The following is a 14,093-nucleotide window of genomic DNA, read 5'->3' as shown; positions in this document are numbered from 1 at the left end:
TTTGCTCCCGTCAAAATTACTACGGCCACTAGAGGCCATGTAAATATGAGTCGTAATTGTTGCTTGAACAAACGACTTATGGGAACGTTTTCAGGGGAGGACAGTCTTCTTCATATCTATGTATGTTTCGATCAGACCTGAGAGAGGCATCAATCCTCTCATCTAACTTTTCAGCTGCAGCAAAGCTGCTTTGTTTGTTTGATCAAACCTTGAAACAATGTTGACTTTGTTGACACTGCATTTTTCAGAGTGTTCTAAACTTGTACAAAGTGCCTACATAATCGTGTGCAGAATGGAATGGTCTCAGAGCCAGTCTGTGCGTAGAGAGATGCTGGGACAGATGGCTCAAGCCAGTTTTAATCAGGCGTCCTACTGTCTACAACCACAACGTTGTCTCCTTCAGTATAGATTCAACAGTGTCCATCTGATCCCTACAACCACACAGCATCTGCTGAGGCATTCTGGTCGCTGTGTCATTGTGTGTGCGTCTCTCTGTATATGTTTATGTGTGCCCTCATATCCGTTTTGTGTTGCTTATGCATGTGTTTCTATACAGTATGTACAGTATGCCATTATTTGTGCATACAAGCATCTGTTCCTCCACACACTCCTAGTCCTATTGTATCACCAGCAGAGCCCAACATGCAGATTACCACAAAGACATCAAAATCTTCAATCAATGGCAGACCAGACAGGTTTCGCAACAGTCACAGAGAGAGACAGTGAAGTGAAAGAACGACAGGTGAGTAAGAGGAGGGCTATGGCACAAGAGAAAGGGAGCTGAAAGAGAGAGAAAAAGAGCAGAGGATGAACAAATCTTTAGTGTTTCAGAACAGCAATCACTTAATGAACTTAATACACTATGAAAAACACAATACTTCCCAAAAGAACAATAAAATGGTCTTGTCCCCTGCTGATCCCTGAACACACCACACACACACACACACACACACACACACACACACACACACACACACACACACACACACACACACACACACACATTTCTAAGCAAACTCTACTGGCAGTCTTTCAGCCACCAGTGTGAAAAAGACCCTCTAATGACCCTCAGTCCTGCTTCTCATTATTCCTGCTCTTCCATGTGGCAGGCCCAGACTGCACTGCTGCTTAGCAGACAGTCCTTCATGTGCTAATATCATATGGGTCCTGCGATATCTACCACTGTACGTGTACTACAGAGCACTATTCGTACAGATATTCATGTTCCCCAGAGAATGTATCCCAATGACTTTGGTGATCCTTTTGCTTTTTCTCTGGCACCACTATGATCATGTTGTTAGTGACTTTTGTTTGTAACATTTGTAAAATATCTCAACAAGGTTTCATCTATGGCATCATCAGGTCAATTTTTTTATTTGACCAATATTTTGGTTTATGACCAGATATCCAACCAAACCAAACCAACATCAGCCTCAGCTGTGTGAAAAACAAATTAACAAAATGCTAACATGTTAAACTAAGATGGTGATCATGGTAAACATTACACTTGATAAACATTACCATTTTAGTTTGGTCATTGTTAGCATGTTATGTGGGGGACTGTGTCGGTGGGGGCATGTTGCTTCAGGTATCGGTGAGACATGATATACAATCCAGTAAATCCAATTTGAGTAACAGATCACTGAATCTGAAAGCTAAATGCCAAAACACTGCACAGTGGTTTATACAGCAATGTGAGCTTGCATGTATTTGATTGGCTAACAAAGCACCTTGCCCAATGATGTTGCTATGCAGCAAAAGTTAACAAGTGACAAGTATGTATACATATATATATATATATATATATATATATATATATATATATATATATATATATATATATATATATATATATATATTTATATATATATACATATTGAGGGAGAAACAAAAGAGAGACTGGAGAGAAAGAAAATGGAGGGTTAAAAGTAAGATCAGCTCAATTGGATACAGTTAGATATCTAAAAAAAAAAGGAGGTGGTTTAATTTACAAGTGATGTAAAGTAATAATATTAAATATTCTCATTTAAATAAATGTCTTTTAAAGGAACACGCCGACTTATTTGGACTTTAGCTTATTCACCGTAACCCCCAGAGTTAGATAAGTCCATACATACCCTTCTCCTCTCCGTGCATGTTGTAACTCTGTCCGATGGCCCGACCGGTGGTAACCGGTTCCAACTAGCCTACTGCTCCGAATAAGTGACAAAATAATGCCAACATGTTCCTATTTACAGATTGTGATTTGTATAGTCACAGCGTTTACAAATAAGGTCACATGAGACACAGCCATCTTCTAACCATATATAAACTGGGAACTATTTTCTCAGAAAGGCAAAGCATTGCTACTCTCTGCTCGGGGCTTCTCAGGTGCTGCAAGCATATCACTCCGCCCAAGTAGCAGAAGTTATGTCATTATGTTAAGCTACCCGTGGAGCCGTCAGACAGAGTTACAACACGCACGGAGATGAGAAGGGTATGTATGGACTTCTCTAACTTAATAAGCTAAAGTCCCAATAAGTCGGCGTGTTCCTTTTAATATATATATATATATATATATGTGTGTGTGTGTGTGTGTTACCATTATTATCATAAACCATAGAGCTGTTTCGACAACTTTCTTTGCCAGTCAGTGAGACTGTACTGGAACAGATGCTGATGTCTCACCCTGGGAGCATTGTTTCACTCAAACAGGTCCCCGAATTGCCAGTTTGTTACTGTTGCAATTGCAACAGCCACTTCACTGGCCTGGCAAGACCCCTGGTGATAGTAAATGTAATACAATCTTAACATTACTCCCTTCACATTCTCCTGTGGAAAGGTTGCAAATTCTCGATTTTTGCCCTGCAAGACACAGTTTCACAGTTTTTCTACGGACACACAAATCATACTCAGTGCATCTGACCTGCTGCTCCAGTTTTCATGAACCTGGTGGCAAACAGAGGTGTGATGTTGGCAACTGAGCCTTTCTCACCACCCACCATTAGCTTGGAAAGTCAGTCATTCTTTTTGTCCCCCTGCTGAAAATCTATGTCATTTACAGAAGAAAACATTTTACAGTAGAGGTGAGTGCAAAAATAGTCTGTAAAACCAAAAGCTAAAAGAAAGGAGAAATAAGTCTCGCCATCTTGCTCTGATCTTTTTGTTTCACACTCTAACCCAGCTATACTGCTAAATATCTAAGAACCTAAACCTTCATGCATCTATTAGATCTACCAGTTTCATAAATCTGACAGGTGGACGATAGACATGAAAGAAAGTGAGACAGAAATGGCAATGCAGGAAGGACATAAGAAGCGGAGAGCAAAGAAGCCAGATAAAGCCTGGAGCCCGGCAAGGGCAGCATGGTCGGAAGACACAAGCCCATTAGCATAGTTCTTCTTAATGTTGCGCTCATTCATGCCAAGAGAGGAACAGAGAGAGGTGGAGAAAGAGACAGTGAGATAATCATTGCTGATTTAAACCTGCTGTTAGAAGCCCCATCTTCCATCTGATTAGTCTACTTCAGACATAACCCTCTGAGCACTGATTACATGCTTACAGCACCACACACCTGCACACCAAGCAGCAACTACAACCCTGCCTACCATCCTTGCATGAAGAGTTCTTGATTTGAGACTGTTTGGTGTTTCCGACAAGGCGAGAACACTGCCCTCAACACTGGTGGCTGACAGCTCTGAGAACACCAAGCTGGAGTGTCATGCCATATGGCATCACTGCTGAGTACAGTGGTCTTCCTGTTTAGCTTTGAAGCTTTGACTGTACATTGATATGAATATGCTAAAAGATTGTGTGCCAAACGCTTGACCCAGGATTTCAAGCTGCATATACAAAAAGAGGGCCGACTCCAGTCTAGCTGGTGGTATTACATCAGATGCAGCTCATGTTTTCTAATAGGCAGTTCCTCTATAAAAGATGGGCTCATGGTAGGCAAGGGTCAGTGTGTGATTAGTCAGCAAATGCAACATAATGGTTAAAATGTTTTAAAACTAGGGCAGTGGAGGCTGGGGGATGTGTCATAAGCAGTGAGATTAAATGCACTGCCATTGTCTATGTCTGAAATGTGTAATTGCTAGATCTGAATGTATTGTGTGTTTTTAGCCATGCTAGCGTAGCTCTATTCACCCTTTTCAAACACGTGACCACGACCACATGACGACGCCATGACGGACGGCAGAATCACCGGAAGCACAAGCTAAACAGTGTAGTAGACGAGTGGAAAGTTTCATTAGTTTCAATCAGTTAAATAAACTTTACACTAAATAAACTGTAATAATAATACTATCTTCTTCTTACCGAAGAGGAAAAATGCTTTGGTGTTGCTTTAAGGTTAGCTTTCTATAAAGGTGCTGGTTGACAAGTTACGTAGCTAATGCTAATGCTTGGTCTATAACGTTAGCAAATTCTTGGTGGGTAACATAAGATTACGACATTGTTAATGACTAATCTAATGGTAATTTAGCCAGCTAGCACACCCCTGTCTGTCTGCCTCACTCTCCCAGCGCTGCAAGGCTTCAGTCGGGATGAGAGCTGACAACAGCCCCCGGGATACATCCACAGTCAGCCCACAGCCAGCTAGCAGCCAGCCACTATCATTAAAGCAATCCAAACCCGGTCAGCACTTAACTCCGGTGCTAAGGACGCTAACGGCGCTAACGGCAGTTTACTGAACCGTCGGGAAACAGACCCAGGCACCCGAGTCAGAACAGCGGCCATTCGTAACATTACACCTCCGTTAGCGTTACCGGTGTTCGTGCCGAAAATCTCCTCCCTGCCGAATTCCGATGACACTGTTTGAGACACTGATCAGTGTATTCCTGACATTAGGCTACGTTTGTGAATGGGTAGACTGCACAGCCCTATCACGCTAGTTGGTACTTGCCCATTACATAGGCTACTCATTCTACAAATGACAATTTGACTGGGTCTCCATATTGGCTTTTACCCTGTCTATTGGCCCAGCCCACCGCACAACAAGAAATAACCATTTTATTATATGCGCGAACACGAACAAACACGTACGAGGTTTGGCTTGCCGTCCATCTACAGCATAGCTCTTCCGCCGTCTGTCATGTCGTTCATAATTTGCGCGAGTAGAGCGTGACGTCACGTGCAAAGGGTGAATAGATGGTAATGTCAATCTGTCCACTTTGATCCAAACTATCTCAACAACCACTGTTGGATGGATTGCCATGGAATTTGGTACATACGTTCATGTTCCCCTTAGTTAGAATTTAGCCTAAAGCACTGCGTGCCTACAGCCTAAGCTGCTAGTGTGGCGGTACACTGTAAATGTTCAGGGTCAGCCACCTAAAAGAATAAATCCTGTATTATAAATATCAGCATTCATGATGTGTTAGTACAGGCAGATTTTCTTCTGCACCATGATTTATGAAGATGGATTTTTGTTACAGTTATTGCAGCCATAATACACACTACCACACACACAAAGACCAACATCCAAGCACCTGTGTACATACACATCCACGTTGTTCTTCTCCCAAAGCACAATTTGACCTACAATTATCTTCTGCCCTACTTCAGTCTGTCCCGGGTCATCCTGCTAGAATCATTTTAGTGCATTAGAAACAGGTGTTTCTGATGCCCTTTATTATTTATCACCTCTGTCCTTTAAAGCGCTCCCCTGAAGTTTGATCTACATGATGCTGCTGTTCATGCTGTTTTTTTCTTACCATTGCTTGCCATTGCTTGCATGTATTATGGTCTTTTACTCAATTTTCCTATCTGACTGCTGGCCCACAAGAATAACACAAAAAGCTGGGGGAAAATGAACATTGTCATTTCTCCCGAAAGAAAAAACAAATCACCTACAGCAGCACAACCCACAGCACAATATTTCATTTGCTACTGCCAGTGTTCCTTTACAACAAAACATCCCTTCGTGCTCCTCCACCTTCCCTCTAATATTACATAAAACACACAACACTCCCTCTCTTTTCAACATCTGTCCCATTCATTTTTCTGAGGTTGTGGCACCTGTTATACAGTACAGGCCGTGCTGCTGAGACATCGGTGCTGTTGCTGATGAGGTGTATCTTAGAGACTTGTGCTCTCTCAGCAGCCTGACATCCATTAGGGCTTTATGACCAACTATCTGCCTCAGCAGTCCCAGTGCATGCATAAGTGTTTGCCTTTTCATTTTCCTCTCTCCCTCTCTCCCTCTCTCCCTCTCTCTCTCTTTCTCCCGAGTCCCCTCTGGACACCGGCTCGGGATCCAATGATAAATTGCTGCAATTAAGTGTCGTAATCACCCCGAGACTGGAGGCAGATGTTAGTGGGGTGGAGCAACAAAGTGTGCCCCATGTGGTGGGGAGGGGAAATGCTTTAGTGATGTTAAGGGATGGCTATTTTTATTATGATGGGTTTAGTCAATGTAAACTGAGACCCTATGGAGAGAGAGAGAGAGAGAGAGAGAGAGAGAGTGTAATACAAAATAGTGATACAGGAAAGCAACAAAAATAGAAAAATTAAAAAGCAGAATGAATAGCATTTCGCAAATATTTGGGTCAACTGAAACGTTTTAACAACAAAAATTGTCAATGTGGAGCTAAGCAATAACAGCTGCCAGAGTACCCACTCACTAGATATCAGTCAAATACGTTTCAGTGATGTTCAAGGTAATGTTTGGAGAAGTTCGACAACTTATAAATTAAAGGTTGAACAAAAAGACTACTACTATGTATCAGGCTGAAAACCAAACGGCTATCAAAAAAGTGCAAACGCAAAACAACATTTGCTACATGACAGGGTTTGATAATGATTTGTTAATGTGTAAAATACATTTGGTGAAGTTAAGGATTAAGTCCTTAATCCTTAAATCTTTTAATGGGGATATTAAAGGATATCCCTTTTAAAGTATCAGATTTACGTTATAGGGTTTTGTTTTTTATTTTTTTATTTTCACATGCAGTAAAAAGTGTTGTAGGCCTCCGATAGCTTGTTTTAAGGCTAGGTTAGGCATTTCTTTATGTATGCATGTTTTTCCTTGCTCCATTACACCATGAATTATGGGTGTGACTTTCAGTTATTCTTCCCATTTCTTTTAGCTTTTTGGTAAATAGATGATATAGCCTGCCACACCTTCAACAGGATTAAGGTCATAATGATATCATACTGTACCTCTGCCTGCCTTACGATGCCTCGGGTTGGAGTAACAAAATAAGTTAGCTTAGCACTGACTCAAATGTTATGAAGTGGTTGTGTTGTTGTTGTTTGTTCCATTGTTTATTTTCTAAAAAGCTCTGAAAAAAAGGGAAGACACCTGCAGCAGTCGCCTGTTTTGTGAAAGGAGTTACTTGACACCGCAATTCACGCAAAATATCTTAAGTGAATAGTGAATAGTTGACACATTTTGTAGCTCTTCTACAACCATTTCTAACCAAAAAACTGCTTGCTGCAGTGATAATATACTGTTTGGTATACATCTACAACATGCCATTCACAAAAAAGTGTAGTAGTTCTTACAGCTCAGTGAAGGTCCGCAGCACAGTAAACAGTGATGACAGCATCTTCAGTCCGATTCTTCGCCTACGTTCCTAAGTTATCAATTCAGCTTCTTCACCTGAAATACACAAAGATAGTTGAATGGATAAAAGAGCTTATAAAAACACACAAACATGCAGACACTATATCAGAGTCAGAAGGTGGGAACAGATGGCTGCCATTCTTTGAGGTTGTCGCTGTCCAGCAGTTTTCCTCCGCATCATCCAGCAGGTGTTTTGAGATGTAAGCAATTTAAAAGCACAGCAGTGTGTCTTCACCTCTCACACACATTCTCAGATTCTCGCGTGATCTCGTGATCTCACAAGAATCCAACTGCTGTGCAAGGCTTTGCTGCGGTCCAGCCAAAAACACAGGCATTCAAATGCTAATGTTGTTTACCTAAACACCTCTAGCCTGGCTCAACGGATGTACATTTCTGGGATTACGCCATGTTACAGAGACATCTGGCGCGTCTCTCAAGTGCCGGATGTTCCTCCCATTGACCATACTCCAGTGCTGTGAAGATAGGTCTGGCAATGCAAGACAGGTCTGGCAATGCAAGACTAAAGCACCACTCCACTACTTTCCCTGCAACATAACATTGTCACAGCGCTGTGATGAGGTCATGGCAAATTGTAATTAGGTTGCCACACACATTAATGAAGTTATTGGGCATTTTAATGAGGTCAGAGCACACACTAATCATTAGTCATTAGACTAGTGTTGATGCTTAAATTAATCTCATATACACACATAGGCCTACACGCATTAATTGCTTCCTGTAAAACAGTAAGGCCACATCCTCTTGATGATGCTGAAGAAGGATGCAAACTTGATTAATTACTAATAAAATGTTGGCAATGTTATACCCGTTACAATCTCAGTAACGCGAGTTAGAACGCATTTTAACCCGACATCTAGTGGCGTTTTAAGAATTCACCAACACCGCAAAACATTTCGGCACAGAAAAAGAAGTCTGCGAGTGTTATTTCCTGTTGCTGGATTTGGTGGTTGAAATGACTGCAGAGACGGATACATTTGCGACATGGACATTATTTTCAGGCGTTTTTTACGCTAGGTTGAAGCGAGCTGTCTCGTCACTGTTCCCGTGGTCAGAGCCAGAACCAGAGACGGTAGGCTATAGGGACATCTGTGTCCTGTCAGTGGCGACAGCAATGTGACCGAGCAACTGACAGATAACAACATCTCGGGAATTAATGTTTAGTCTTGCTACACGTAATATCATTACATTTTATCAGCGGTGGAAAGTAACTATACTGTAGGTTACTTCGATTCAATTATAAGGTGCTTTTAATTGAGTATTTTCATTTTCTCCTAAATACTTCTAGTCCACCACAATTCAGAGTCAAGTAGCCTGGGCTGCTATACGTTTTACTTAACTATTTATTTTATAGCTTTAGTTCAATTCAATTCAATTCAATTTTATTTATAGTATCAAATCATAACAAGAGTTATCTCGAGACACTTTACAGATAGAGTAGGTCTAGACCACACTCTATAAAGCCCCAACAATTCCAATAGTTCCCCCAAGAGCAAGCATTAGCAGTGGCTATTGCGACAGTGGCGAGGAAAAACTCCCTTTTAGGAAGAAACCTCGGCAGACCCAGACTCTTGGTGGGCGGTGTCTGACGGTTGGGGTTATGACAGTACGGGATGTAGCGTGGCACAGCAGAGCATGGGTGGACGCGGTGGACGCAGCAGTACGTAGCCGGGCATTGCAGGGAATCGCAGAGCGTAGCAGGGTGTAGCAGGTCCATAGCCACAGCTGCACCCAAGACCCAGGTCTTGGTGTCACCCTAATCCGAGGCGATGTTCTGGGCGAAGAAGAAACATAAGGACTCTGGGGAGTAAACTCCCCAGAGCTAGGTTAGTAACAAGCACTTCTGGGACAGGATGTGCATAAAAGGAAACAAAAGAAAAAAGAAAAAAGAAAGTTACTTTGCAGATTCAGACTAATGATATAAAATAACTTACAAATTATGATGTATATGGTGGATAAAGATGAGACTTTGTTGATCCCTTGGTGAAATTCACAAGCTACCTGCCAAGTCATACTTCCGCTTTTATTTTTACAGGCAAGACTGCCTGTAAAAACCCAGCGTTAGAACTTAAAAGTATAAAAATATGTTTTGTTTAATTCTCTCGGCACCCCCGCTCCAGCCTGCAGTTCATTGCGGCTGCTGGGTAGCGCAAATCTCTTCTTCTTTTTTTAAATGAGTCATGAACACAACTTTACTTTTAATGAAATCAAACAAAGAGAAATGTTCTCCCCTTATCTTAAAAGAAAAAAAAAAAGTAACGAATCACTTACTTCCTGGTCCAGCTGCTGCAATAAATATGCAGAGGAAGAAAAATCAGTCTGCACAAAATCAGCAGATAAGTGTTAGATGGTTATGTATTTGTGCTTTAGAACGTAATCACTGCGAAACAAAAACAAAATAAGCTTTATTTCTCTCTCCCTACTGTACAATGACAAATTCAAGTAACTACAAAACATATTAGTTCTTGTGGTATACAGCTGGACTGGAGTATGAGACAAGTTAGCTGTTCACTGAATATGATGTGTAAAGCCCAGCCCATTTCTAGCACTTAAGGTAATTGTTATGGATTGCTCCCAGGTTGTGACCCAGGTGATCTCTTAATTGTCATGACCAGGGATATACCCATGTTGACTGGCTTGGTTTGAATTTCCAAAACAAAGTGTTGACCATTGATCAGACAACCCTGGCCCAACCCTGGTCAGTGGTGTGAAAGAGGTATAAGGGTACCTTAACCTTAAACCTGCAGTGCAGAACTTTTGTCTCCCCCCCTCTGGCAGTGAGAGTAATTACACAAACACTGTTGACGCATGCTTATGGCTAGGGATGTGTGCGGTAAGTCGAGTAGTCAATTAAACCCTCATTGACATGATGAGGTTGCCTTGAAGAACGTTGCTGGGTCAGAATCTAGTTATTATGACCGTCTTTATTTCTGTTTAGAGCTAACATGTTGCATATTCCTGAAGGAATTTGTGTTGAAATTACCAAACAGCAACTCTGGGGGCAAGTAGAAAAACTGTGCACAATGCATAGAGAGTGTGAAAAACAGGAGATTCATGTTTGCCCTGGGGACATCTGACAGTTTAATCCGACTCTGAGTAGAACAAGATGCTTTGAAGCTTTGAGGGGAACATACGTCCATGTTACATCATCAATGTCTCTTCCGCCAAAGAAGCAAAGGAAAACACACTATTGCACCCTTTAACATCAGCAATGAAGGTACACAGAGAACAAACTTCTTTTTTTCCAAAGAATATTTTTATTTCCACATAACCAACAATGGATGAAGGTGATACAATGCATCCACACACTCTCAGCAACAAATCACTCCTGTTGCAGCACATTAGACAAGTCAATAAGCTCACAGAAAGAGAGGCCCTGATTGGCCCCTTCAGCCAGTCTCTTCAAGCCCATTTACAGCACAGACAAAACAACACAATGTATTGGTATATCCATGCGCACAGCACAGCTAGGAAGGAAATACGAATTAATTTGCCTTAGAACACGAACACCTCAGAATAATGGGCCCCCTGGTGAATATGTTGAATACCGCATATAATTTGAAGTGCCTCTTTAGGAAAGGTTAAACCTTCAGGTCAGACCTTTGGCCACCAGAAAGTGAACACAACATTGGCATCATCAACCTTTCCTATCACAAACTTGTTAGCAAACAAATGCTTAATTTACACATCCAGCAGTTATGGAGCAAAAACATTATCATTCATTTGGAGTCGTGTTTCTGACCTACTTTTGAATGTAAATCCAATATTCACTCTCTTTTAGCTCTGTTTTTAGTTTCCACCAACTTCGTGAGGGAAATATCTGGCTCTGCTAAATGCTCCACTATGTTCACCAGCTAGTCTCTAAAGCTGCAGACACACTGACCAGACGGCTGACTCTCGGCAGAAAAGGCAGTTGGACTGATCAGTCTCCCCGATTTGGTCAAAAAAGTGCCTCGGAACACGAGAGCCGGCAGCTGATTGGACGAACGCGTCACGTGGGTCTTATTTCTCCAGAAATTCAAAGACAGACTGCCATGGCGGCTTGTTCAGAATACGATCTCATATTGTACTAAAACAGTTCACCGAAACTTGTTTCTGAAAACATTTTAAGCGAGAAATAGACCATGCAGTTGCTGAATCTGTCTTCATTTCAGATCAACAAAGGTTAGTTTAAAAGATTTTTCGTCAGATTTTGAGAGACTCTAGTTACACTCATTCCGCTCCCCGTTTCCGGGTTAGCACTCTACCAATCAGATGGGTCATTTGAGTCCAACTGCCGATTATACATGTCAAATCGGCTAAAATGAAGGCCGACGGCCCCTCAGATAGACGACGACACGGAACACACCGAACAGACTTGAGTCACTGACCTTGCCAGACTGTCCAACGGCCGATTATCGGCTTGGTGTGTCTCGGGCTTAACTGTGTCTGCCTGCTGTTTGGTGCTGAGCAGGTAGTGTACAGTGGGTTTGGGACTTTTCTCACTGAAAACAGCTGCCTGTCGCGGCCAAAAGCGACTATGAAAGCAGTGAGAGTAAACCAAAACAGTAAACTTGTGGACCAGACAGCAAAACCATAAGCTGAAAGTCACTATAAAGTTCCGTGAAGCCGGGAGGAGCTGCAGATTCAGGTGATAATTCTCTGCACATCACAATGATCAACTTTCACATTGTCATTTGATACATTGACGACAACACCTGGCTTACGCTCTGCGAAACATTTGGCAGGGTTTTTTGTTTTTCTTACATCCCTGTGGAGGCAAAATACCCCAATCCTCAAGTAAGTAAGTAAGTAAGTCAAATTATTCATATAGCGCTCACATAAAACATACAATATGATAATGATAAAACAGTGCACAATTAATATCATAAAGTAATACATAAAAAATAAGATAAAAAATAAAATAAAGTGGGGACTGGTCAACCAAACACCACCAAAAGTAGGTCTTTAACTGATTTTTAAAAAGAGGCATGAACGGAGGACTTGTCAAACTAGCCTTTCAATGGAAACACAAATCTATAATCTTTGATTAAAGGGGTGATAGAATGATTATATAGGTTATTTCACACTGTTCCTTAAGGTCTCCATAGGGTATGTAACATTGGTTGGGCTGAAAATGGCCCAAGTGCTATTCTATGGGCCCTTAACTACCCTGTGAATATGGCTTTATTTGGAACAAGAGCTTTTCTTCCAAATATGGTATGCTCATGAATATTTAGATGAGCTGCGTGCTGATTGGTTCAGCGAACCACATACACATACATTGGAGACGAGACAGCAGGTCTCATATTTCAGACACTGCAACGTTATACATTGTTTGTCTGCTATTTCGTTATTAAATTCACTTATATCAACTATATAAAGCTCAAATATGGGCTGTTTTACAAAAATTGATGGCTAATTGTAAATTTGGTAAGACGTGTCGGACTTCAGGAGCTCCACACAGTCTGACGAGAAAGCGGCAGCCTGCTGGGCTCCATACCCAGGTCAAAGACACCATTTCTGGGTTACTGGACTACCGGGGCTTGGGGCTGACCGGCTGCCAGCTGCCGGCATAACTATCGTATATTTACAGTCTGAATTTCGTCACGGCATGTAGGCCTATATCACAGCTACCCTAAGGTCTTACAAAGCTAACACTTTTGTCCAATATCAATTTAAGGCATTTTTGTGAATTTGAGGGGTCTCGTTAGTTCAGTTCAGTTCAGTTCAGTTCAATTTTATTTATATAGCACGTTTAAAAACAACCATAGTTGACCAAAGTGCTTAACGAGCTCCAAAAATCAAAGAGATAATATACACAAACAACACACAATATACAATACAAAATAACCAACAGTAGAAAAAAGGTCAAGATATCAAAGCTCAACTTGAATTGAAAGCCAATGCATAGTAACGGGTCTTAAGCAAGGACTTGAACGTTTCAGTGGTCCGAACTGTTCTTACATGAATAGGTAGACTATTTCAGAGGTTTGGAGCAGCCAATGAAACGTTAGGAGGAGCTGCTAGATAGGTTATGTGTCCCATTCATTCCTATGGGAAAAGATTGCCGCTACACTTTCAACATAACTGTAGTATATTTACACTTTGAATTTCGTCACGGCATGTATATCACAGCTACCCTAAGGTCTTACAAAGCTTAGCTAACACTTTGTCCAATTTCAATTTAATGCATTTTTGTGAATTTCAGATGTCTCGTTAGGAGGAGGCAAGCTAGCTCTCATTGATAAGAGCTCCATCCAGCTCACTTGCGGACAAGAGGCGTTTATTTCCCCGATCGTTTGTTTAAATAACTCAACACACATATCCATTATAAGATTAACTGGAACCTGTGGTAAGAGATTGCGGGCGTAACAAGCTCGCTGACCACGCTCTCACTCATACACACCGCCCATTTAGCAGGAAGAGGGGAGAGAGAGCAGAGAGCTGCAGGCCCTGGAGCTCTGTCAGGGCCTCGGCATTTGGTAATTCAGTAACCCAGGAACCAGGGGCGATTCTAGGATTTGACCTTTGGGGGGGCTCAGCCCCT

At 41.7% G+C, this 14,093-nt stretch overlaps 1 protein-coding gene across 1 annotated transcript in view; it reads right to left on the bottom strand.

The window, feature by feature from the left end:
- LOC116045528 (SPHK1 interactor, AKAP domain containing) overlaps nt 1-7,579 on the bottom strand; it is a 65,293-nt gene extending 57,714 nt beyond the window's left edge. Inside the window, exon 1 of the mRNA XM_031293189.2 lies at nt 7,486-7,579. Coding sequence (XP_031149049.1) covers nt 7,486-7,529 — 44 coding nt within the window. The 5' untranslated portion in view covers nt 7,530-7,579. The remainder of the gene's footprint in view (nt 1-7,485) is intronic.
- Nucleotides 7,580-14,093: the final 6,514 nt, after the last annotated feature.

The sequence above is a fragment of the Sander lucioperca genome, chromosome 5 (genome assembly GCF_008315115.2).
Source record: "Sander lucioperca isolate FBNREF2018 chromosome 5, SLUC_FBN_1.2, whole genome shotgun sequence".
Classification (NCBI taxonomy): Eukaryota; Metazoa; Chordata; class Actinopteri; order Perciformes; family Percidae; genus Sander; species Sander lucioperca.
The sequence above is the reverse complement of the archived record's forward strand: the minus strand, read 5'-3'. Positions and strand labels throughout refer to the sequence as shown.